The sequence below is a fragment of the Salmo trutta genome, chromosome 9 (genome assembly GCF_901001165.1).
Source record: "Salmo trutta chromosome 9, fSalTru1.1, whole genome shotgun sequence".
NCBI lineage: Eukaryota > Metazoa > Chordata > Actinopteri > Salmoniformes > Salmonidae > Salmo > Salmo trutta.
The window spans coordinates 27,751,050-27,777,568 of NC_042965.1; the positions used below are offsets into that span (position 1 = coordinate 27,751,050).

General features: G+C 44.4%; 1 protein-coding gene across 6 annotated transcripts in view; it reads left to right on the plus strand.

Moving 5' to 3' along the window:
• LOC115200345 (armadillo repeat protein deleted in velo-cardio-facial syndrome homolog) overlaps positions 1-26,519 on the plus strand; it is a gene marked incomplete in the record, with an annotated part of 350,855 nt that overhangs the window by 270,374 nt on the left and 53,962 nt on the right. For 5 of the 6 annotated variants that reach the window (XM_029763330.1, XM_029763331.1, XM_029763328.1 and 2 more), the window contains 4 exon segments: positions 16,343-16,460; positions 16,685-16,856; positions 19,289-19,306; positions 20,002-20,073. In XM_029763330.1, the coding sequence (XP_029619190.1) occupies positions 16,343-16,460; positions 16,685-16,856; positions 19,289-19,306; positions 20,002-20,073 (380 nt within the window). 6 annotated transcript variants of the gene reach the window in all.

The window sequence follows — 26,519 nt, forward strand, 5'->3', positions numbered from 1 at the left end:
AGTGGGATTGAAATAGATTTAATTGTGATTGATTGTTTGTTATTGATCTACACAAAATACTTCATAATGTCAAAGTTAAAATACAATTCTACGCATTTTTTAACAAATTTACTAAAATATAGTATTCACCTCTGTTGTTTAAGAAAGCCTAAATTAGTTCAGGAATAAAAGTTTGCTTAACAAATCACATAATAAGTTACCAGGACTTACTCTGTGTGAAATAATAGGGGTTGACATGATTTTTGAACGACTACCCCTTCATCTGTCCCCTATAAATACAACATATGTGTTACGCCCCTGAAAAAGGGGAGAAATAATCACGAGAAAAATGTTACGCCCCTGAAAAAGGGGAGAAATAATCACGAGAGTGATACGGTATTGTTTCCTCAACGAGAACTTTTACTGTAATGAGGAAAAGACCGCGATTTCCCCGCGAACTTAGGTGGAGACCAGAGCAATCGGTCTCAGACTCATGGATTAAAGAGCATTTAGTAGATCACAGATTAACACTTTTCCCCTTCAATTAGGCACCACAAAATAAAGTAATCAATATAACGTTTACACATTCCTTTTACAATTCTTACCTTTTGTACACTTGATGGCTTTTAACTTTAACACAATTATATGAATGTTATCCATCTCTATCAACTAATACAGAATGCATGATCTTTTTAACCTTAGATGTTTTAAGATCCTCACATACTATGAACTTACTAATACTTTTTAATGTATAACAGGCTATTAGTATTTCCTTTAACCTGTCACACTCTCCCCGACAAAATAAATGTTGTCCCAACATTACCAACATTGTCTTCTTCAACAGTCTGTATGCACTGGACCTAGGAAATCCTCTTCTGTAAGGTAGTACTTGAGCAGAGGTCAAGGGTCACAGTTCAAATATAACTAACAAATTATTTTCACAGTCCATATCTGTTGACCAGCTGTATAAACAGTCCATAAGCAGTCTTTTCTCATACTATTGATCAACAGTCCATCACTTTTAATGGTCTATATGCATAGTCTGCAAATTGTCTCTTGTGACAGTCTGTGAAATCAGTCAGTAGTCCATGGTCAAACATGTCAACTCTGTAGCCTCATGTTTGCTGAAGCCCATACATGTAAGGTGGCTGAAAGTAACATTGCTGTAGTGATGGCAGCCATGGAACCATTCCTGGTGCAGAGTAGACAGGGAACAACTGTGGCTGTGGCTGGATACTGTAGCAGGAAGGGATACCAAGATGATCATAGTTGATACGTCTTGGAGGGTGTCTCTCTCTTTGTGGCAGCTGGTAGGCCGGTTCCTCAGGTTCAGCAGCAGCAGTTAATGAAGGAAAGGCACTTGGTGGACGATCATCAGGCACATTTTCAGCAGGCAAGTTCATCTCCTCAACTGTTGTCTCCTCCAGCCGCTTTTCAACCAGAGGCTGTGCTGGTTGCGTATCAGGGACTGGCACGGCAACTGTCTGTTTCACTGGCGGGGGCCTGTGTTCCCACTCTCTCGCTGGTTCAGCATTCCTCCCCTCAGGTACTGTAGATGTGGGAACCTGTAGCGGCTCATGATGAAGGTCATATTCATCACCGCTGTCTTCATCAGAATCTAGAGGCTCTGATTCAGGCTGATGTCTCCTTTTTTTCTGACTTTTGTCATCTTTGGTCATTTCTGGTTGCGTCTCAAAAGGTAAGTGGTCACAGGACATGAGCAGGTTTCTGTGCAGGACCCTGGAGCGTCCCCTACCCTTTTCTGGTCTCAATTCATAAATCGGCAGGTCTGAACCCATTTGTCTCACTACTGTGTGAATTGTATCTTCCCAATAGTTACGGAGTTTTCCTGGTCCTCCTCTTGGTGTCAGGTTTTTAATCAGAACTCGCTCGCCAGGCTGTAGCACTGAACTCCTAACTTTAGCGTTATAGTACTTCTTACTTCTGTCAGCGGCTTTCTGAGCATTTTCATTTGCAATGGCGTATGCTTCTTCCATCCCTCGTTTCCAGTTCTCCACGTAGTCTCGCTGGTTACTGGAACCTGCCTCTGTGCACAATCCAAAGAGCATATCAACTGGAAGCCTGGGTGATCTCCCAAACAGAAGATAAAATGGTGAATAGCCAGTCACTTCGCAACGGGTGCAGTTATAGGCATAAACCAGTTTATTCAGAGACTCCTTCCAGTTTGACTTTTGTGTCTCAGTTAGTGTCTTTAACATTTGCAACACTGTTCTGTTCATGCGTTCCACTTGACCGTTCCCCATCGGGTGATAGGGTGTTGTTCTGGACCCCGCCATGCCACTGAGTTTCTTTAATTGATGGAACAACTGATTTTCAAATTCTCCCCCTTGGTCATGGTGGATGCGGGACGGGAACCCGAACTTCAGGGCAAAGTCATTGAAAATGAGATTTGCAGCAGTTTTACCTGACTTTGATGTGGTGGCGTAGGCTTGAGTGAAACGTGTAAAATGATCAACAATCACGAGGATGTACTCATATCCCCCTTTGCATCTGTCGAGATGAAGGAAGTCTATACATACCAGTTCAAATGGCTGTGTTGTCACAATGTTTGTCAGAGGAGCTCTTGTTTCATGGGCTGGCTTTTTCTGCTTGACACAGCAACAAGTTTTAGTCACATAGTGCTCGATGTCAGATTGCATATATGGCCAGAAGAAGCGGTCACGTACTAGTGATACAGTGCGATCAGTACCTTGGTGTCCCATGTTATTGTGCAACTCTTCCATCACTTTACCTTTGTACTGCTCTGGTAGAACTAACTGCTTGCGGGCTGTAGTGATTCTGTACAGACTGCCATCACTGTCTATTGTCAATTTGTCCCATTCCCTGAATAGGCATTTTGTCTTTGGACTGCATTCCTTTTGCTCTTTAACTGGCGGTTTGGAACCAGACAGTTTGAAATTGAGCACAGGACGGATGACCGGATCAGATTCTTGTGCTTCTCTTATCCCATCTTTTGGGATCGAGCTGATTGTTGCAGTGGTTGTCTCACCTTCAACTGATACTGACATAGATGCAGCTGAAAGTAACCAAGGTACCACAGCCTCTTTCTGTACCTCAACTGCTTGTATCGTGGCGGCAATGGTGTCTGGTGGAAGCTCCTCAGAACATTCTTCCATCAGTGACTCTACATCCAGTGGCATTCTTGACAAAGCATCGGCATCGCCGTTCTCTCTGCCTGGCCTGTACTTTATTGTAAAGTGGAAATCAGCCAATTCTGCAACCCACCTGGAAGTGGTTGCGTTCAGTTTTGCAGTAGACAGAATGTAGCTGAGCGGGTTGTTATCGCTGTATACAGTGAAGGTCGGAGCATAGTACAAATAATCACGGAACTTATCAGTGATTGCCCATTTCAGAGCTAGAAATTCTAGCTTGCCCGAGTGGTAGTGATAGTTCTTCTCAGCTGCTGTTAAGGTTCGAGAGCCATAAGCAATGACCCTAAGCTTCGCATCTTGCTTTTGATACAGAACTGCTCCCAAGCCTTGGTGCGACGCATCAGTGTGTACAACAAATGGCTGAGTGAAATCAGGGAAACCTAAGACTGGTGGGTGAAGCAAACACTCAATCAGCTGTTCAAGTGCCTGTTGATGCTGGTCAGTCCACAGGATTGGCTTGTTTGAGGGCACCACATGACTTGCTTTCTTTGTTTTTGTTTTCCGTGGGTGGTGAGGTAATTTCTCTGAATCTGCTTTCAGGAGGTCATACAGGCAGCTGGCCCTCCTAGAAAAGTCTTTGATGTACTGTCTGTAGTAAGTGAGCAAACCAAGCATTTTTCTGAGCTGGCCCACAGTCTCTGGTCTGATTTCTTTCAATGCTCTTACTGCTTCAAAATCGGCTGGGTCAACTCGGCTGCCCTCTGCAGACACTATTCTTCCCAAATAACGGACCTGGGGTTTAAAGAGATCACACTTACTTGGTTTGAGTTTAATGCCATACTCTCTGAGACGCTGCAAAACTTTTTGCACATCATTCACATGGCTGTCGAAGGTTTTACTGAAAACTAGCGTGTCGTCCAGATAAGGAATGCAGATGTTATCCCGGAGCCCTTCCAAACACTCCTCCATACACCGCTGAAAAGCTGCAGGAGCGTTCATGAGGCCGAATGGCATACGTATCCACTCATAGAGTCCCCATGGGGTCACAAATGCTGTCAGTGGTCTGCTTTCTTCAGAGATGAACCCCTGGTGATACGCTTTTCCCTGGTCTAAGAGGGAGAACCAGGAATTACCACCTAAACTGTCCATGATGTCTTGGACCCGAGGGATAGGCTGGCGGTCGGGATGTGTCTTTCTGTTCAGGTCTCTGTAATCTATACACAACCGGAGGGTCCCGTCCTTCTTCCGAACGCACACGACAGGTGAAGAATATGAAGAGTTTGACTTCCTAACCCAGCCCTGGGCTATGAGGTCATAAAGGTAACCCTTCATCTCCTGATACAGTGGCCTGGGCACTGACATGTATGTGCGCTTGACTGGTTCAGAGTCCTTTAGAGAAATAGTCATTTTCAATCGTTCAATACAGCCAATGTCATTGTCTGATCTGGAGAAGGAGTGGCACTCTTCTCTAAGCATTTGCCTAACAACCTCTCTCTGCTCTTCGGTGAGGTGATTTAAACCTACTGGTGGATCCCACTGTTCAGTAGCAGTACATGGGGTTCGAACGCTTGTGTGATTCACTGTGGCTGGGGTGACAGTTTTTTCAAAGACCTGGGCAGGTAACACAGTCATAATGGTTTGTACTGTACCGATTATTGTGCGTCCTAGCAGGGCAATGTCGTGGTCAGTGGGGTTAGAGACATCAAGCATGACAACTGGAAAAACACCTTTCCTGACTCTGACTAGTGTGTCAAAGAACTCAAGGTCGTCTGGCCACTGCGGGTTCAGGTCTGGCTGGAAAAGCATTGTCATGTCCTCTTTGAAAGGCTGGGAAGCTACACGGCACTCAATCTGAATGCTACTGTGTTTTGGTACAGCAACCTTCTCTTTCTTGGTTTTCACTGCGTATTCATCTGTCTGTTCTGCGCTAACAGCCTGTATAAAAGCTCTCACCTTGTTTCTTTTGAGGCATGGGAAAGCTGTTTTTACTGTACTGTATTGTTTAGTCTTGTCGGTCATTGTCAGGATGTGCTCGATAACATTGAAACCTATGATGGGATGAGATAGGTGACAGCCTTTCATTACCAGCACTGGGATGATCAGTTCCTTTGTTTGGTCAGTTTCAGAGGCTAGCCGAAAAGTTGTTTCAATCCATCCCAGGTATGGCATTTCAGTCCCATTTGCTGCAGTCAACCTTAGATCACCAGGTGAGTCCAGGATTTCTGAAACATCTCTCAGCCTTGCGTTTGGGAGAGATTTCTCTTTCCATCGTTCATCGATGACCGATACCTGAGAACCTGTGTCCCATAGAGCTTGTAGGTGGTGGCGATTCAGGTGACACTCAATAAGGCACTGTCTGCCGACTAGCGAGGTGACCTTACGGGGGTGGCAACCTTGAGCTAGGGATGGTAAAGAGTGGGCATTTTCCTCTGTGCAGGAAAACCTTTCCCTGGTAGAGTCAATTTTCAGGTGAGTGCATTTTTCCCTATGTTTAGTCCAATGTTGGTTTTGACATACTTTGGAACAGTACAGTGTCTCTTTACATGATGAACATTGTTTCAGGTTCTCAAATGAATCTTCTCTGGCACAATTTGCACATTTCTGGGACTTTTTGGTAGCTACGGTTAACACTCGTCCCTCAGCGGTAACCCTTCCCCGTTTAAAGGGGCCTCTCTTGATGGTCGGACTCCCCGGATTTTACATCCAGCTTGGAAATGTTCTCCACTCCCACATCGGAAGCAGTGTGTGCAGCGTGCATCTGTTCTGGCCCGCTGGCAGACAAAACACCTCCTTGGAGCTTGAGCGGAGCGGTTGGTATACAGGTTAGGTGCATATTGCTGCTGCGCAGGGTCAGGTGCTTGGGGCTGACTGTAGTTGCCGTAATACTGCTGATGGGAAACAGGTGGCTGGGGGTCCCTATCTGGCCTCCTAACTGGAGGTGGGGCATAGACACAAGGCGGTGACTGAAACATAGGCTGCCGTAATGTCTCCTTAATCTGAGCAATCTCTGCACTGAGACCTTTTAGAGAAGCTACACCTGTCTTAAGTTCAGCTAACTCTGTTAACAGTTCTGCGGGTATCTTAGCTTTGGCTTCCTTCACAGGACACTTTGCAGTTGGCGTATCTTCTAACTGGACTACACTTACAGTTGTAACAGGCTGTGGGGCATTAAACCGCTTTTTGTTTCGTCTTTCTATCTCATTAGCACAAGCAATGTTAAGCTTCTCTAGCAAAACCTCATCTGATGTTTCGCTATCTAGCAGGAGAGGCTGCATGTCTATCCTGATACTGTCACTCTGGAGACCTGTAAGGACTGTGTGTAAACACATGCGCTGGACTAGAGCAGGGTCATACTTAAGCCCTGATTCTGACTCCTGGGATGCAAACAGTACTTTCTGCCTCAAATCTAAGACGCGCATCAGGAAGCTTTGAGGGGTCTCCTTGCTATGCTGTGCTTCTGAAGCTAGCTGTTTGTAAAGCTCTGTTGCACTCTTCTCTTGGAAGTGGGAACGCAGGATACATCTAAGTGTGGTAAGAGTTAGCTGGGGTTTACCTTCCAAGTAGCTGCGTAGCTGTGAGCCTGGAGAAATAGCCCTGACTACTGCGTCTACTATTTCTACCTCAGGATAGCCTCTGTTAAGTCCATTCTCGATCTGATGGGCAAGGCTGGAAAAAATCAGTTTATCTTTCTGGCCCGGTTCACCTATCTGACCAGAAATTTTAAACTCTTTGCGCCAATATGAGCTGGGCTGTGCACTGGGTGAGAGCGGCATGCTCACCTGAAGATTAGCATGGGGTTGGGGCTGACGCAGAGAATCACTGGCTTTGGCTGCAGTAATCTGCTCAGTTCCCACCCCTTGTTGTGGGGTTGCAGTTCTCAGTTCCTCTATTCTGTGATGTGTTCCGGCTGTTTCAATATCATGGTCAGTTTGCCCTGTTTTGTTATCTATGCCACTGATCATATCTGTCATTTTGTCTTTAAGTAGCAACAATTCCGACATGCCGCCATCTTCTAACTCTGCAGCTTCCTCTCTTTCAAGGAACCTCATAATGTGAGTCATCAATGATATGCGGGATTTGTCTTGAACATCTCTTCTCTGTTCGACAGAGATGTCAAAGAAATCACAAATCTCTAGTAATTTGTCTTTAGTCAGGGTGTGCAATTCTCCTACTACCTCTTCCTGTAGTTCTTCCAAGGCGGTCGTCATGTTGACAGAACAGGAGGAACTTTTACTGTGCAGGAGTTGACTCTGAATTAGATGGTCCTTACTGTCTCTGATGGTCGATCAATGGCCTCAGCTGACACGTACTTAACCACCAACTTCCAGCTCTCCTCGAACAGCAACACTTTCCTCACTGCAGCCTGCCTGAGTTGTTATGTGGAGATTTAGCTGGCTCGGAATTCAGCCACCAGGATGTGGAAACTGGACATCTGAGCAGCAATCTCAGCGGAGCCTCCAAAAATGTTACGCCCCTGAAAAAGGGGAGAAATAATCACGAGAGTGATACGGTATTGTTTCCTCAACGAGAACTTTTACTGTAATGAGGAAAAGACCGCGATTTCCCCGCGAACTTAGGTGGAGACCAGAGCAATCGGTCTCAGACTCATGGATTAAAGAGCATTTAGTAGATCACAGATTAACACTTTTCCCCTTCAATTAGGCACCACAAAATAAAGTAATCAATATAACGTTTACACATTCCTTTTACAATTCTTACCTTTTGTACACTTGATGGCTTTTAACTTTAACACAATTATATGAATGTTATCCATCTCTATCAACTAATACAGAATGCATGATCTTTTTAACCTTAGATGTTTTAAGATCCTCACATACTATGAACTTACTAATACTTTTTAATGTATAACAGGCTATTAGTATTTCCTTTAACCTGTCACATATGCTCAAGTAATGAATTTCATTCACAGATTCAACTACAAAGACCAGGGAACTTTTCGAAAGCCTCAAAAAGGAGGGCCGTGACTGGTAGATCGGTGACAATAACAAATCAGACATTGAATGTCTCTTTAAGGATGTTCAGGTTAATAATTGTGCTGTGGATGATGTATTAAACCACCCAGACACATTGAAGATACAGTCGTCCTTCTTAACTGATCTGCAGGACAGGAAGGAAACTGCTCAGGGATGTCATCATGAGGCCATTGGTGATTTTAAAACAATTCAATGGCTATGATGGGAGAAAACTGAGGATGGATCAACAACGTTGTAGTGACTCCACAATAATTACCCATATTACAGAGCAAAAAGAAGAATGCAAATATACAGAATAAAAATATTCCAAAACATACATCATGTATTCAACAAGGTACTAAAGTAATACTGAAAAAAAAACACAGCAAAGGAATACACTTTTTGGCCTAAAAGCAAAGCCTTATGTTTGGGGCAAATCCAACTACACATCACTGAGTAAATGCCTCCTATTTTCAAACATGTTGGTGGCTGCATCATGGTATGGGTATACTTGACATTAGGCAAAGACTGGGGAGTTTTTCAGGATAAAAAGTGATGGAGCTAAGCACATGCAAAATCCTAATGGAAAACCTGCTTCACCTTTACACCAGACACTGGGAGAGGAATTCACCTTTCAGCAGGAAAACAATAACCTACAACACAAGACCAAATGTACATTGGAGCTGCTTACCAAGAAGATAGTGAATGTTCCTGAGTGGCCAAGTTACAGGTTTGACTTAAATCTGCTTGAAAATCTATGGCAATAATTGAACATATCTGTCTAGCAATGATCCTCAAAATCTGACTTTTGAAAAGAATAATGGGCAAATATTGCACAATCCAAGTGTTCCAAAGCTCTTAGAGACTTACCCAGAAAGACTCACAGCTGTAATCGCAGCCAAAGGTGATTATAACATGTATTGACTCAGTGGGGGTGAATACTTATTTAATCAAGGTACAGTATATTAGTGTTTATTTTTCATTAATCTTGAAAAATATATACTTTTTCTTCCACCTTGACATTAGAGTATTTTGTGTAGATCATTGAAAAGAAATGTCATTTGAAACCCTCTCTGATACACAATAAAACGTGTATCAGAGAAGAAATCCAAGGGGGGTGAATACTTATGATACCCACTGTATTTTTATATACACTGCGCAAAAAAATAAAGGGAACACTTAAACAACACAATGTAACTCCAAGTCAATCACACTTCTGTGAAATCAAACTGTCCACTAAGGAAGCAACACTGATTGACAATAAATGTCACATGCTGTTGTGCAAATGGAATAGACAACAGGTGGAAATTATAGGCAATTAGCAAGACACCCCCCAATAAAGGAGTGGTTCTGCAGGTTGTGACCACAGACCACTTCTCAGTTCCTATGCTTCCTGGCTGATGTTTTGGTCACTTTTGAATGCTGGCGGTGCTTTCACTCTAGTGGTAGCATGAGACAGAGTCTACAACCCACACAAGTGGCTAAGGTAGTGCAGCTCATCCAGGATGGCACATCAATGCGAGCTGTGGCAAGGTTTGCTGTGTCTGTCAGCGTAGTGTCCAGAGCATGGAGGCGCTACCAGGAGACAGGCCAGTACATCAGGAGACGTGGAGGAGGCCATAGGAGGGCAACAACCCAGCAGCAGGACCGCTACCTCCGTCTTTGTGCAAGGAGGAGCAGGAGGAGCACTGCCAGAGCCCTGCAAAATGACCTCCAGCAGGCCACAAATGTGCATGTGTCTGCTCAAATGGTCAGAAACAGACTCCATGAGAGTGGTATGAGGGCCCGACGTCCACAGGTGGGGGTTGTGCTTACAGCCCAACACCGTGCAGGACGTTTGGCATTTGCCAGAGAACACCAAGATTGGCAAATTCGCCACTGGTGCCCTGTGCTCTTCACAGATGAAAGCAGGTTCACACTGAGCACATGTGACAGACGTGACAGAGTCTGGAGACGCCGTGGAGAACGTTCTGCTGCCTGCAACATCCTCCAGCATGACCGGTTTGGCGGTGGGTCAGTCATGGTGTGGGGTGGCATTTCTTTGGGGGGCCGCACAGCCCTCCATGTGCTCGCCAGAGGTAGCCTGACTGCCATTAGGTACCGAGATGAGATCCTCAGACACCTTGTGAGACCATATGCTGGTGCGGTTGGCCCTGGGTTCCTCCTAATGCAAGACAATGCTAGACCTCATGTGGCTGGAGTGTGTCAGCAGTTCCTGCAAGAGGAAGGCATTGATGCTATGGACTGGCCCGCCCGTTCCCCAGACCTGAATCCAATTGAGCACATCTGGGACATCATGTCTCGCTCCATCCACCAACGCCACGTTGCACCATAGACTGCCCAGGAGTTGGCGGATGCTTTAGTCCAGGTCTGGGAGGAGATCCCTCAGGAGACCATCCGCCACCTCATCAGGAGCATGCCCAGGCGTTGTAGGGAGGTCATACAGGCACGTGGAGGCCACACACACTACTGAGCCTCATTTTGACTTGTTTTAAGGACATTACATCAAAGTTGGATCAGCCTGTAGTGTGGTTTTCCACTTTAATTTTGAGTGTGACTCCAAATCCAGACCTCCATGGGTTGATAAATTGGATTTCCATTGATTATTTTTGTGTGATTTTGTTGTCAGCACATTCAACTATGTAAAGAAAAAAGTATTCAATAAGATGATTTCATTCATTCAGATCTACGATGTGTTATTTTAGTGTTCTCTTTATATTATGACCTTGTGATGAGGGACATGGTGGTGCCAGAGGTTAGGACACTTCATCAGTCTCCACCAGGGAGGCTGTCTCTCTCTGACCCACTCCCAGAGGACAGCCTATTGTCCCTTTATGGCCGCATGTCACCATGACTAACCCCTGGGACTGGGCAGTTGATATATGGGTCACACAATGGACACACAGACACACACACTCTCTCACACACCCTCACACACATTCTCTCTCACACACACCCTCAGACATACAGATTGACATTGAAACACACACACACACACATGCACAAATTGACACCCACAATAGATGTACTTTCTAGAAAAAGCAACAATAAAATGCCTGCCAATAAAAAACACTTATCCCGCTTTGTATGTCGGTCCAAACATACACCTACTGTAAGCGCACACAAACAACCACACACACAACTCTTCCTTCAAAACAATCCCTGTTGGATGCACCTTAGTGGCCGTTATGGGTGGAAGTGATTTCTCTGGTCCAAAAGGGATGTTTTATGACTTGGGAATAGAGGCCCAGATGGTCTGCGCTGTCTGCTTCTCTACCATAGATTAGTTTTAATTAGCCCAGTGTGTAATGGCCCAGGCTCTACCTGAGATGAATGGAGTCTGCCCCAGAGACTGATTGCAAGTATGACTGTGTGTGTGTGTGTGTGTGTGTGTGTGTGTGTGTGTGTGTGTGTGTGTGTGTGTGTGTGTGTGTGTGTGTGTGTGTGTGTGTGTGTGTGTGTGTGTCATGCTGGCAGGGCACAAGGCTTTGACTGCCCCCCTCAACCTGACTGCCCCCCTGCCCCCCTCAACTTCCTCCAGGACTTGCTGGGTGGTTGGTAATGTGATTATATGGCACAGAAAGGAAACATTCTTAAATGAAGTCCCCAGCGAGCCTGGCAGCTCCTGCTCTCTCTCCAAAACTAAACTCTCTGAAAAGGCCTATACAGAGCCTCTTTGCAGGTTGTATTCACTCAATTCACTGAACAAAAATATAAACGAACATGTAAAGTGTTCGTCCCATGTTTCATGAGCTGAAATAAAAGATCCCAGAAATGTTTCATATGCACAAAAAACATATTTCTCTCAAACTTTGTGCACAAATTTGTTTACGGCCCTGTTTGTGAGCTTTTCTCCTTTGCCAAGATAATCCATCCACCTGACAGGTGTGGCATATCAAGAAGCTGATTAAACAACACAATCATTACATAGGTGCACCTTGTGCTGTGGACAATGAAAGGCATCTCTAAAATGTGCAGTTTTGTCACACAACACAATGTCACAGATGTCTCAAATTTTGAGGGAGCGTGCATTGGCATACTGACTGCAGGAATGTCCACCAGAGCTGTTGCCAGAGAATTGAATATTAATTTCTCTAACATAAGCCGCCTCCAATGTCATTTTAGAGAAATTGGCAGTACATCCATCCAGCCTCACAACCAAAGTCCACTTGTATGGCGTCGTGTGGGCGAGTGCTTTGCTGACATCAACGAGTGCGCCATGGTGGCGGTGGGGTTATGGTATGGGCAGGCATAATCTACGGACAACTAACACAACAGCATTTTATTGATGGCAATTTGAATGCATAGAGATACCGTGACAAGATCCTGAGGCCCATTGTCATGCCATTCATCTGCCGCCATCACCTCATGTTTCAGCATGATAATGCATGGCCCCATGTCGCAAGAATTTGTACACAATTCCAGAGTATTTGAGCATTTGGGATGCTCTGGATCGACGTGTACAGCTGCGTGTTCCAGTTCCCGACAATATCCAGCAACTTCGCACAGCCATTGAAGAGGAATTAAGATGGCGCCGACAGAGATGGCCGCCTCGCTTCGAGTCCTTAGTAAACTATGCAGTATATTGTTTTTTTACATTGTTAGCCCAGAAAATCTTAAGCGTTATTACATACAGCCGGGAAGAACTGTTGGATATAAGAGCAACGTCAACTTACCAACATTATGACCAGGAATACGACTTTCCCGAAGCGGATCCTTTGTTCGGACCACCACCCAGGACAGTGGATCTAATCCTAGAAGCCAACCCAAAACAACGTCGCTGCAGAAGAGGCAAACGGAGCGGCCTCCTGGTCAGGCTCCATAGGCGTGCACACCGCCCACCACTTCTGAGTATACTACTCGCCAATGTCCAGTCTCTTGACAACAAGGTAGATGAAATTAGAGCAAGGGTTGCCTTCCAGAGAGACATCAGAGATTGTAACATTCTCTGTTTCACAGAAACATTACTCTCTCGGGATACGTTGTTGGAGTTGGTTCAGCCACCAGGCTTCTTCCTGCGTCACGCCGATAGAGATAAAAACCTCTCTGGGAAGAAGAAGGGCAGGGGTGTATGCTTCATGATTAACGACTCATGGTGTAATCCCAACAACATGCAGGAATTCAAGTCCTTCTGCTCACGCGACCTAGAATTCTTTACAATCAAATGCCGTCTATATTATCTCCCAAGAGAATTCTTGTCAGTTATCGTCACGGCTATGCATAAACCCCCTCAAGCAGACACCACGACGGCCCTGAAGGAACTTCACTGAACTCTATGTAAACTGGAAACCATATATCCTGAGGCTGCGTTTTTTGTAGCCGTGAATTTTAACAAAGCAAATTTGAGAACAAGTCTACCTTCTATCAGCAAATTGATTGCAGCGCTCGCGCAGGCAATACACTCAATCACTGCTACTCCAACTTCCGTGATGCATACAAGGCCCTCCCTTCGGCAAATCTGACCACGACTCCATCTTGCTCCTACCGTCTTATAGACAGAAACTCAAACAGGATGTACCTGTGACTAGAACCATTCAACGCTGGTCTGACCAATCGGAATCCACGCTTCAAGATTGTTTTGATCACGTGGACTGGGAAATGTTCTGAGCAGCCTCAGAGAATAACATCGATCTATACACTGATTCGTTCAGTGAGTTTATAAGGAAGTGCATTGGAGATGTTGTACCCACTGTGACTATTAAAACCTACCCTAACCAGAAACTGTGGATGGATGGTGGCATTCGCGCAAAACTGAAAGTGCGAACCACCGCATTTAACCATGGAAAGAGGATTGGGAATTTGGCCAAATATAAACGGTGTAGTTATTCTCTCTGCAAGGCAATCAAACAAGCGAAATGTTGGTATAAGGACAAAGTGGAGTCGCAATTCAACGGCTCAGACACGAGACGTATGTGGCAGGGTCTACAGGAAATTACGGACAACAATAAGAAAACCAGACACGTTACGGACACCGACATCTAGCTTCCAGACAAACTAAACACCTTCTTTGCCCGCTTTGAGGATAATACAGTGCCACCGTTGCAGCCTGCTAACAAGGACTGCCCCCCCCCCCTTCTCTGTGGCCGAGGTAAGTAAGACATTTAAACATGTTAAGGCTGCTGGCCCAGACGGCATCCCTAGCCACATCCTCAGAGCATGCACAGACCAGCTGGCTGGTGTGTTTACGGACATATTCAATCACTCCCTATCCCAGTCTGCTGATGGCCACCATTGTTCCTGTACCCAAGAAGGCAAAGATAACTGAACTAAATGACTACCGCCCCGTAGCACTCACTTCTGTCATCATGAAGTGCTTTGAGAGACTAGTCAAGGATCATATCACCTCACACTTACCTGCCACCCTAGTCCCACTTCAGTTTGCATACCGCCCCAACAGGTCCACAGATGATGCAATCGCCATCACACTGCACACTGCCCTATCCCATCTGGACAAGAGGAATACCTATGTAAGAATGTTGTTCATTGACTACAGCTCAGCATTCAACACCATAGTACCCTCCAAGCTCATCATTAAGCTGAAGGCCCTGGGTCTCAACCCCGCCCTGTGCAATTAGGTACTGGACTTTCTAACGGGCCGCCCCCAGGTGGTGAAGGTAGGAAACAACATCTCCACTTCGCTGACCCTCAACACTGGGGCCCCACAAGGGTGCGTTCTCAGCCCCCTCCTGTACTCCCTGTTCACCCATGACTGCGTGGCCATGCACGCCTCCAACTCAATCATCAAGTTTGCAGACGACACAACAGTAGTGGGCTTGATTACCAACAACGACGAGACAGCCTACAGGGAGGAGGTGAGGGCACTCAGAGTGTGGTGTCAGGAAAACAACCTCTCACTCAACGTCAACAAACCAAAGCAGATGATTGTGGACTTCAGGAAACAGCAGAGGGAACAACCCCATATCCACATTGAAGGGACAGTAGTGGAGATGGTGGAACGTTTTAAGTTCCTTGGCACATCACAGACCAACTGAAATGGTCCACCCACACAGACAGTGTGGTGAAGAAGGCGCAATAGTGCCTCTTCAACCTCAGGAGGCTGAAGAAATTTGGTTTGTCACCTGAAACCCTGACAAACTTTTACAGATGCACAATTTAGAGCATCCTGTCGGGCTGTATCACCGCCTGGTACGGCAACTGCACCGCCCTCAACCGCAAGGCTCTCCAGAAAGTCTGCACACCGCATCACCGGGGGCAGACTACCTGCCCTCCAAGACCCCTACAGCACTCGATGTCACAGGAAGGCCAAAAAGATAATCAAAGACAACCACCCGAGCCACTGCCTGTTCACCCCGCTACCATCCAGAAGGCGAGGTCAGTACAGGTGATCAAAGCTGGGACCGAGAAACTGAAAAACAGCTTCTATCTCAAGGCAATCAAACTGCTAAACAGCAATCACTAACTCAGAGAGGCTGCTGCCTACATTGAGACCCAATCACTGGCCACTTTAATAAATGGATCACTAGTCACTTTAAACAATGCCACTTTAATAATGTTAACATATCTCACATTACTCATCTCGTATGTATATAATGTACTTTATACCATCTATTGCACCATGCCTATGCCGCTCATCCATATATTTATACGTACATATTCTTATTCCTCCCTTTAGATTTGTGTGTATTAGGTAGTTGTTGGAGAATTGTTAGATTACTTGTTAGATATTACTGCACTGTCGGAACTAGAAGCACAAGCATTTCGCTACACTCGCATTAACATCTGCTAACAATGTGTATTTGACCAATACAATTTGATTTGATTTGATTTGGAGTGGGACAACATTCCACAGGCCACAATCAACAACCTGATCAACCCTATGCGAAGGAGATGTGTCGTGCTGCATGAGGCAAATAGTGGTGACACCAGTTACTGACTGGTTTTCTGTTCCATGCCTCTACCTTTTTTTTAAGGTATCTGTGACCAACAGATGCAAATCTGTATTCCCAGTCATGTGAAATCCTTAGATGAGGGCCTAATTAATTTATTTTAATGGGCTGATTTTATTATATAAACTGTAACTCAGTAAAATATTTGTTGTTGCATGTTGTGTTTATATTTTTGTTCAATTTACATTAGTCTGATTTGGAATGAAGAATCCACAAGTACCATTTGCAAGTCTACCTAGCTGTTTATATTCTTGATGCTTTTTAATTAAATGCTTTTGGTCTTTAAAACATGTGGTTGTGTTTTCTGTGTCTCTGACCTGTGTATCTCTGTCTCTTTAACCTCCCTGTCTCTCTGCCTTCTCTACACCAGGAATGTGAGCTCGGACGGGGCCGAGGCAAGGCGCAGACTAAGGGAGTGTGAGGGGCTTGTGGATGCTCTGCTGCACGCCCTGCAGTCAGCTGTGGGCAAGAAAGACATGGACAACAAGGTGAGCCTCCAACCCGACCGATATTACTGTATCTGCATTGTCAATATGCCATATGTTCATTGGAGACATTTAATACCGTGGATGCAGATCTCTTAACTGCTGAGTTTTGCTGTTATCTATCTAATTTCTAGCAAATAACCAGTCCCTTTCATATCGTATTGCTTGATCAATCTGTATAGGTTGAATTGACATTGTCCCTCCCTCTACCGCTATCCCCCCACCAGTCTGTGGAGAACTGTGTGTGTATCATGAGGAACCTGTCTTACCACGTTCACAAAGAGATCCCAGGGGCCGAGAAGTTCACAGACCCATCCGTTCTGCAGGCCCCGGGCTCTGCGGGCCCTCTGAGGAAGAAGAAGGATGATGCAGGCTGCTTTGGAGGGAAGAAGGCCAAAGGTAAGAGCACAAAACAGAGGGAGACTGGCGAGACATAGTCCCAGTCCCAAGAAATAGGCCCAGTCCCAAGAAATAGGCCCAGTCCCAAAACGTAGGCCCAGCTTCAAAACGTAGGCCCAGCCTCAAAATGTAGGCCCAGTCCAAAAAACAGTCTCTTCCATGGACCGCCAGTGATGGCTGGTCTGTAGGAAGCACCTATTAACAACAATACAGAAAAAGTTCTCACTTTTCTCATTATCTGGCATTCAGTTAGAATGGAATCTAAACCTGTATGCAATTTGCAAAATGGGCCATGTCAGTTTGTATAGTTAACTGTATGTATCCAGGCCTATAACACAGTTTTTCAGCTCTTTAGAGCTCTATTTACCTAATTTAGCCCAGAGCTATTTCTCCCTAGACAGTTACAGTATTTAGTATAGGCTACCTCTGGTCCTAAACAGATACAGTATGTAATTCGTATATTTGCTACCTCTCAATCACTGGCTGACTAATGGCTGAACAACAAGCAGAGCTCCCTCTCCCAACAACAAATTATGATGGAAATTAATCACTTAGCCAATGATGTGAGACCCAATTTCACTGACCTTTCACCCCTCAGGGTCCAGAGGGGGACGCCATTGATTTAGAGGCCAAGAAAGCACTGGAGCATGTGTCTAAAAGTGTGTGTTTACAGATTAATATCATAGATGGCAATCTCAAGCGAATTAGCCAGTCGGCTTCTATTGTACATAGCAGTTAATGAGGTGTGTTTAGCCTTCGCAGGCCCTGGAGGTGTACTTTGAAGGAGAGATAGCCTACATTAAAAAAGCTAAACACGGCCCTATAAAACCAGCATGAGTGCTGGAAGGGGAGTCAGATCTTTCAGGAGAGCTGTTCAGACAACAGTCTTTCCCAGCAATTAGTTACATGATAAACGCTCTAAATTACCCCCCCGAATTCTGACACGTGCCATTAGAGGCATTACCATGAACAGACGCTTCAGGCCAACTTATTTAGTGAATGCTAATAGTTGCTTTTTGCATTTCTCTTTTTATTCCTATATTCCTGTGCTGTTATGTGTGGCTGGCTTTGTGCCTTGAGTGGCAGTGACTGACCCTTTCGCTCCTCGTTTATGGCACTACAATGTAATGATACACACACGCACATTGGTTTTACTATCCAAGTGGGGACCAAAAAATGTAGTCTCATCCAAAATCCTATTTTCCCTAAACTTAACCCCAAACCCCTAACCCTTAAACTAAACCTAACCCTAACTCCTGATCCTAACCCTAATTGTAACCCTAACCATAACCCTAACCCCTAAGCCTAAAATACAATTTTTCCATTTGGGGACCGGCGAAATGTCCCCAAATTTTCCTTGTTTTACTATTCTTCTGAGGACTTTTGGAAAACACTTTTTTCTCTATAATGAGCCGAGCACACTGACACCACAGCCTCTTTGAACACTGTCCCAAAAGAAGACCTGTGGAGTGCTAATAGGATTTACTCTCTGCTTGTCTCTTTTTAACCTATATACTTGTTTCTTTCCTTATATTCTCCCACTCTCTCTCTTGCTCTCTTTCTTTCCCTTTGCCTCTTAGTGCTGAGCGATTAAAACCAGTTAAATGTAACTAAATGTAATGGAAAATGTAATCTACGTAATCCCCAAAAGTAATTATTTGTCATGAGAGGGCCATAAACAATGAGTAGTAATGCGGCTTACTCCAAGAATTGATAAAATTTCACCTTTCTGGTAACTTCTGGATTTTGTCAGACAGCTCTGCAGCTAGCCTAGCTAAATAAGATAACTAAAGACAGAACAGTATGGGGAGTACAGAGATTACGTTGTTTGGCTGCTACTGCTTAAACAGAGATGAGATGATGACTTTAAGGAATTACAAATAATAAAATAATAAAATAAAAACAAAGTAATATACATAACTGAAATATTATATTATTTCATAGTAATTTCCAATTTTTCTATTGATGTCTACCCAATGTGGACCTGACAGTGAAGGGAATATTTTCTATGTTTTGGCAAGTGAATGTTCACTATTTTTGGCTGTGGAACTTCCATTAAAAAGCTCAAAAATAAGTGTAATGTCATTATTTCACAATGCATATCATGTTTAAAAGAATAATTGAAACTGAAATCGTAAACTGTGGTAGTTTTGTAATACTCTAACCAAAACTGAACCGACCAAGAAAAGCACTATTCACTCAGCACTACTGCCTCTATTTCTCCTTTCCCTCCCTTGCTTTCTTTCAAACATTCTCCCTTTCTCCCTCTCTCTCTATTTCTCTCTCTCTCTCTCAAATGTACAGCCCCAAGTTGACTGAAGTGTTTACTTGTTATTGTCACCTCTAATCCTCACAACCTATTTTATCATTTATTCTTCTCTTCTCCCTGCTTGTGTTTTTGGCATTGCTGCTGCTTCCTTGGCTAACTATAGAGGAATGGTTTAATCAAGGTGAGTGTCCTCATGTCTTGACTCAGCACACCCTCTCACCCCTCCCCTTATTGCTACTGTAGAATTAGTAGTTTGGGTCTCCTCCAAAAAGTTTGAAGGACTTCACTTGTTTCCCCTCTTTATTTGCTGCACCCTTACTGTAGTTCTACCTCTTTCATCATGCCCCCCAACGTCATGATGTTAGTAATCCAAACCTAGCCTAATCTCGGGGGTAGAGGTAGGGGAGGGACAGGTGAGACGGGTAAGTCTGGGTAGTGAAAAAGAACCTGGGCTCTAGTTTTTAGTCCCAGCTTTAGACTGCAGTGCAGTTTCCCCTCAGCCTGCTGGTAAGTTCTGTTTGAAATGTTAAAGGTTGAATCTCACATAGTGACATAGGCATGTCCCCTCCCTGTTGAGGATATGGATGGAGAGAGGTTCATTAGCTGGCCCTTCTGTAGTCACCTGGCTCCATTACCCTCCCTGCATTATTAAAGGGGATTCCCATCTGCCATCTCTGGGAAGGGCTGCTACTAGACTTGTGTGTGCAGTGATGCATGTTTCTGTGTGCGTGTGTCTGTGCGTGCATGCATGCGTGTGTGTGTTCATCTGCGCGTGTGTGTGTGTGGTCCTGCATCGTCTCTAGGACATTGTCAGTGAACTCTGTCAGGTTGTCTCTGAATGTGGCATTTACAAATGTTCTCTCTGGCTCTATCCAGCCAGAAAAAACGGCGAGAATGACAAAAACTACGATACGCTGGATCTACCCAAGCGCACAGAACCCACGAAAGGTAGGCTTGTTCTGTCAATGAGGTTTACTTAGTACAACTTCAACCTGTCCTTCCTTTTCTTGTCACTGAAAGGGAGAATATCCCAAATCCATGACTGCCATTGACTTTCTGTAAAATTTTATTTAAAGAGAAATTACCAAATTAGGCTGGTTTTAACAAAAATGCTACCAAGAAATAAATTGGCTTATCGTGGATGGTTTGGTCTGACTGGAAGGATGTCAAGTGTTGCACTTGCTTACACATGCTAGAGTGGCGTAGGGTGCTTTTTCCTTTTTGTTACTTCTTAAATTGCCACCTTGACAGTTGACTGCTGCTGATTTGATGTCATTAGCTAGGTTTATATGATAACAAAGCTTTTGCTAGCAGAGCTCCCAGGCCTTTTGTGAATCACTCCCAAGCATTTGAGCTGCTTTACATGAGAGTTGAATAGCAGCCTATGTTTCATGTTCTGTAGCCTGTGAGTTTCAGGAACACAACTAGTTACAAGGCCAGATAGTCCCCTCCTATTTCAGCAGTGTTGGAACAGTGTTGATGGGAGTAAATGGCTGATTCTGGGTTCAGGCAGACAGACAGCTATTGAACAGCAGCAGATTGGAATGGGATGAGATTGGATTTGATATGGTAGATGGTGGGTGGGGGGTTGTAGATGGTGTAAGCAAGTGGGTCACCTGGGCCTGTGAGGTAAAGCAGCTGTGTAGGAAGTGAGTCTCTTCCAGCCTCTCCAAGTCTCTCTACTGTCAAACCTGGCTAGGATTAACCTAGCCCACTATAGATACAGAACCTGAGAGGACCAACAGACAGGGGACTGTTGCAGTACTCCCCTCCCTTTAGCTGAGCTAGCACCAGACTCAAAGATTCATCTTCCCAAGTCTTTATTTGTCTATAGGCCTACTTTAAGAGTCAACTGATACTCTAAGCAATGTCTTATCTAAATTGTTTACTTATAACATGAGTCCCTACATGTACTGCTTATTTCTAATACACTTGAGGAATGTTATGCCACGATGAAACGGTTTGCTGTACTGTTCTACCATCTGGAGCTTTTGATACAATAAATATAGGTTGTTTACTGTTGGACTGTTCCTTCTACTGATTTAATGAGTACTTGTCTTGTGTCTCTGTGCAGAAACGTTTCCATCTTCACCCTTTTCTCCTCACCTTTCTAAAGAATAAACACCTCAACCAGTTGCTACAGTCAAACAACATTGGCATGCAGCCACCACAACAAATCTCTTTCTGCTCTGCCTTTGTGGGTGTTTGCTTGTGTGTGTTTGTGTGTGTGTGCGCATGCCCCTGTGTTTTTCTGTCTACATATAGCAGTTGAGAGAGATATGTGTGTATTTTGTGGGCTGAGGTATTCACACATCAGTGCCTTCATCATGTCTAATGGCAACCACTCAGTCAATAGCACTTCCTGTGTGGCTACAATTAGCCACATTAGCAAGCTAAAGTGGGCCTCTTATTAAACTAGATTACAATTAATTGCGGTGCTTTACGGAGGTAAGCCGATTCTGCCTCCATTTTATCACTCTAAAATCAAGTAAGCAGAAGTGCTGTGAGGAGGATAATTAGCATGTTCCACAGGCTGCACTCACTGGAAGCGCTAAGCACACTAGGCTAGCCTCACGGGAAGTGCTAGGCATGCTAGGCTAGCTGCAACACAGGCTGCGCTCACTGGAAGTGCTAGGCACACTAGGCTAGCTGCAACACTGGCTGCACTCACTAGAAAGTAGCAATTGGCTAGCTGCAATTTGATCAAGTTTCAATGGCACACAATCAGAAATAATCCCCCCTCTTGTCTTGCGTTACTGCTCTGTTTTCATCTAGGGATATAGTGTTGAGATGATGTGTGTTTGGGAGAGCAGTTGCTGTATTTCATGCATGAGGATGAAAACATGATTTTTTTGGTGTTTACCTGTACTACATATACATGATGTAAATGTGGTGTGAAGTAAACGGATTAACTTGATGACACAGGTAAAGCTACGTTGACTCTAAGTATGTCAAAATTGGATTATTGCTCAACTGGATTAATCATTTTATAGTAGCTACAGTAGTAGGATGGCAGCTGTAGTCTACCCATGATAATTCAAATAGGATATTACACTCACCTACAATGTTTATTTGTCTATGATAATCCTGTGTACTGTGGATGTAGTTTCACTTACAGTACATGTTTGTTTATCTATGTAAATGCAATGTATTTCCCCCTTGTTTATTTTAGAGAATGTAGGGATAGGGCAACTCTTCCCCCCAAATGCGCTGGCGGAGCTGAAATAACAGGGAAAGATTTGTGGGAGATTTCATGTTTATTTTAACCCTGATCTGTTGTCAACATCACTTACCAACATGCAGGAGTCTATAATTACGGTAATACCCAGCATGAGATATAGGTCAACAGCAGTGTATTGAAACACAAACTCACACACACATGCACACACACTAGTAGTGATTGGTCTGCACCCGGATGAGGGCGTGGAGGAAGACGTTATGGACATGAATCATTTCAGGGACATCATTTTGAATTCACTATGAGTTTGTTATTCTGTGTATAACTTATTGTCCCTGCCTGATTGCACTATAAAGAGGTGCTGTTGATACAACATAGATCATTAAAGGACTTCCAAAGTTCCTGTTATTGCATTATTCATGGTCCCTGAGAGGAGAACAGAGGCGCTGGAACAAAGTAATTAAGAACTCTGAAAGAAGAAAGCATTTCATTAGGGAGAGAAAGAGTGTGTCAGCCAGCAAGATGATGGAACACTCACCCCAACGTTAATTGAAACGGCACAACGTTAAACCTTTTGCTTTGAGGAAAGGTCATGTACGGAGTGTGTGTGTGTGTGTGTGTGTGTGTGTGTGTGTGTGTGTGTGTGTTTGTGTGTGTGTGTGTGTCAGAGAGCAGAGGGAAATCGTTTCAAAAGAAAACAGTTTTCTTTTGGTTTGTTTCTTCAGTACCGGATGTGTGGGGAGAAAGAGAGGCAGCACAGGGAATGATGCGGTTTTGAAAAAGCAGAAACAGTCTTGAGTCAAGTATTCAACCCCTTTGTTTTGGCAAGCCTAAATAAGGAGTAAAAAAAGTATTATCAACTCACATAATAAATTGCATGCAATAATAGTGTTTAACATTATTTTTGAATGACTACCTCATCTCTGTACTCTACACATAGAATTACCTTTGGGGCGGCAGGTAGCCTAGTGGTTAGAGCGTTGGACTTGTAACCGAAAAGTTGCAAGATCGAATCCCCGAGCTGACAAGGTAAAAATCTGTCGTTCTGCCCCTGAACAAGGCAGATAACCCACTGTTCCTAGGCCGTCATTGAAAATAAGAATTTGTTCTTAAAAATTAACTGACTTGCCTAGTTAAATAAAGGTTAAAAAAACTGTAAATTCCCTCAGTTGAGCAGTGAATTTCAACCTCATATTCTACCACAAAGACCAGGGAGGTTTTTATAATGCCTCGCAAAAAATGGTACCTATTGGTAAATGCATTTTTTTAAAATGTTTAAAGCATACATTGAATATCCCTTTTAGCATGGTGAAGCGATTAATTACACTTTGAATTTTTATTTGTATTTATTAGGGATCCCCATTCTCTTCTTGGGGTCCAAACACACCAAAGCACCCACATTACATATACAACAAAATATTTAACAGTGAACTATGTTTGTACTGAATGAGCTAAAGATAAAACAGTGCATCATATAACGTCACTACACCACCACATATTCACAACACAAAATGTTCAATACTACCATACAACAATATCACAATGTGTGCGTATCCATGTGCCTGTACCTTTGTGTGGTTAATGGTGTATCAATACACCCAGTCACTACAAGATACAGGGGTTCTTCCCAACTCAGTTGCCAGAGAGGAAGGAAACCGCTCAGGGAATTCATCATGAGGCCAATGGTGACTTTAAAACAGTTACAGAGTTTAATGGCTGTGATAGGATAAAACTGAGGATGTATCAACATCATTGTAATTACTCCACAATACTAACCTAAATGACAGAGTGAAAAGGGAAGCCTGTACAGAATAGAAATATTCCAAAACATGCATCCTGTTTGCAATAAGGCACTAAAGTAAAACTGCAAAAAAATTATGTCCTGAATACAAAGCCTATTAGTCTATTTGTATTTGTATTTATAATGGATCCCCATTATGGATCCCCATCAGCCACTCTTCCAGGGGCCCAGCAAAATTAAGGCGGTTCTACATTTTTTAACATTCCAATACATTCACAACACTTTTCACAACATATTAAGTGTGTGCCCTCAGGTCCCTACTCTACTACCACATACCTACACACACAAAATCCATGTGTACGTGTGTACATAGTGCTTAAGTTATCATCAAATCAAATTTTATTGGTCACATTGCCCCTGAACAAGGCAGTTAACCCACAGTTCCTAGGCCGTCTTTGAAAATAAGAATTTGTTCTTAACTGACTTGCCTAGTCAAATAAAGGTAAAATTAAAAATAAAAAAATACACATGGTTAGCAGATGTTAATGCGGGTGTAGCGACAGTGCAGTAATATCTAACAAGTAATCTAACAAATTCACAACGACTAATTTATACACACAATGTAAGGGGATGGAATAATAATATGTACATATAAATATATGGATGCGCGATGGTCGAGTGGCAAAGCAGTATGACACAAACAACAACACAGAGTTACACATGAAATAAACAAACGTACAGTCAATAACACAATAGAAAAAGTCTATATACAGTGTGTGAAAATGGCGTGAGGAGGTAAGGCAATAAATAGGCCATAGTAGCAAAGTAATCACAATTTAGCAAATTAACACTGGAGTGATAGATGTCCAGATGATAATGTGCAAGTATAAATACTGGTGTGCAAAAGAGCAAAAAAGTAAATAAAACAATATGGGGATGAGGTAGGTAGTTGGATGGGCTATTTACAGATGTGCTGTGTACAGCTGCAGCGATCGGTGATGTGTCACGTCCTGACCAGTATTTAGGTATTATTTGTATTATATTTGGTCAGGGCGTGGCAGAGGTATGTTTGTTTTGTATGGTGTTTTTTTTATGTGTGGTTTAGAGGGGTGTGTTATTTATGTGTTCCTGGGTTTTGGGTATAGGTTTCTGAATTAGTATGTTCTAGGTTAGTTTTTCTATGTGTAGGTTTGGGTGCTGGACTCTCAATTGGAGGCAGGTGTTTCTAGTTGCCTCTGATTGGGAGTCCTATAAGTAGGTGTGTGTTTGGTTTGTCATTTGTGGGTAGTTACATTTTGCACTGCTAAGTATTGTTGCTTTAGCCTGTGAAACTGTCGTTCTTGTTTTCTTGTGTATGCTTCATTATATCTAATTAAAAGATGAGCATCCACATTCCTGCTGCGTATTGGTCCTCCCTTCAACACGGCAATACATGTGACAGAACTACCCACCACAACAGGACCAAGCAGCAGAGAAAGGATCAGCAGGTGGATTATTTGGACTATGATGAGAGATGGACTTGGGAAGAGATTCTGGACGGGGCTGGACCTTGGCACCAGGCTTGGGAATACCGTCGCCCACGGGAAGAGATCGAGGAAGCGAAGGCTGAGAGGCGGCGATATGAGGCCATGAACGCGCGGATGGAGAAGCACGAGAGGCACCCCCAATATATTTTTTTGGGGGGGCACACGGGTAGATTGGCTAGGCCAAGGAAAAGGCATAAGCCAGCTACCCGTACTTACATGAAGAGACGTTTGGAGTGGAGGGCGCCGAAGTTTGGAGAAGTGCGCACGATCTCGTCCATACGCTCGCACAGTCCCGTGCGAGCTATTCCAGCCCCTCGCAGATGCCGTGCTAGAGTGGGCATCCAGCCTGGTAGGAGGATGCCTGCGCAGCGTCTCTGGTCGCCGGTACGCCTCCTAGGACCAGGCTACCCTACGCCCGCTCTACGCACGGTAACTATCAAGCCCCTGCACAGCCCAGTTCGCCCTGTACTAGCACCCCGCTCGTACAGGGCTGCTAGTTCCACCCAGCCAGGACGGGTTGTGCAGGAGGTGCGAGCAACACCACCTGTGCGCCTCCATGGCCCAGTCTTTCCAGTTCCCGCCTCTCGTGATGACGCGGAAGTGCGTACCTCCAGTCTGGCACGACCAGTACCAGCCCCACGCACCAAGCTTTCAGTGCGTCAGTCCAGCCTCGAGAGTTCGGAGACTGTGCCCCGTCCAGAGTATCCGGCACCAGTGTGCAGTCCAGAGTATCCGGCACCAGTGTGCAGTCCAGAGTATCCGGCACCAGTGTGCAGTCCAGAGTATCCGGCACCAGTGTGCAGTCTAGAGTATCTGGCAACAGTGTCTAGTCCGGAACCGAGGGAGACTGCCTGCGACCCGGAACCGGGGGAGCCTGCCTGCGACCCGGAACCGGGGGAGCCTGCCTGCGACCCGGAACCGGGGGATCCTGCCTGCGACCCGGAACCGG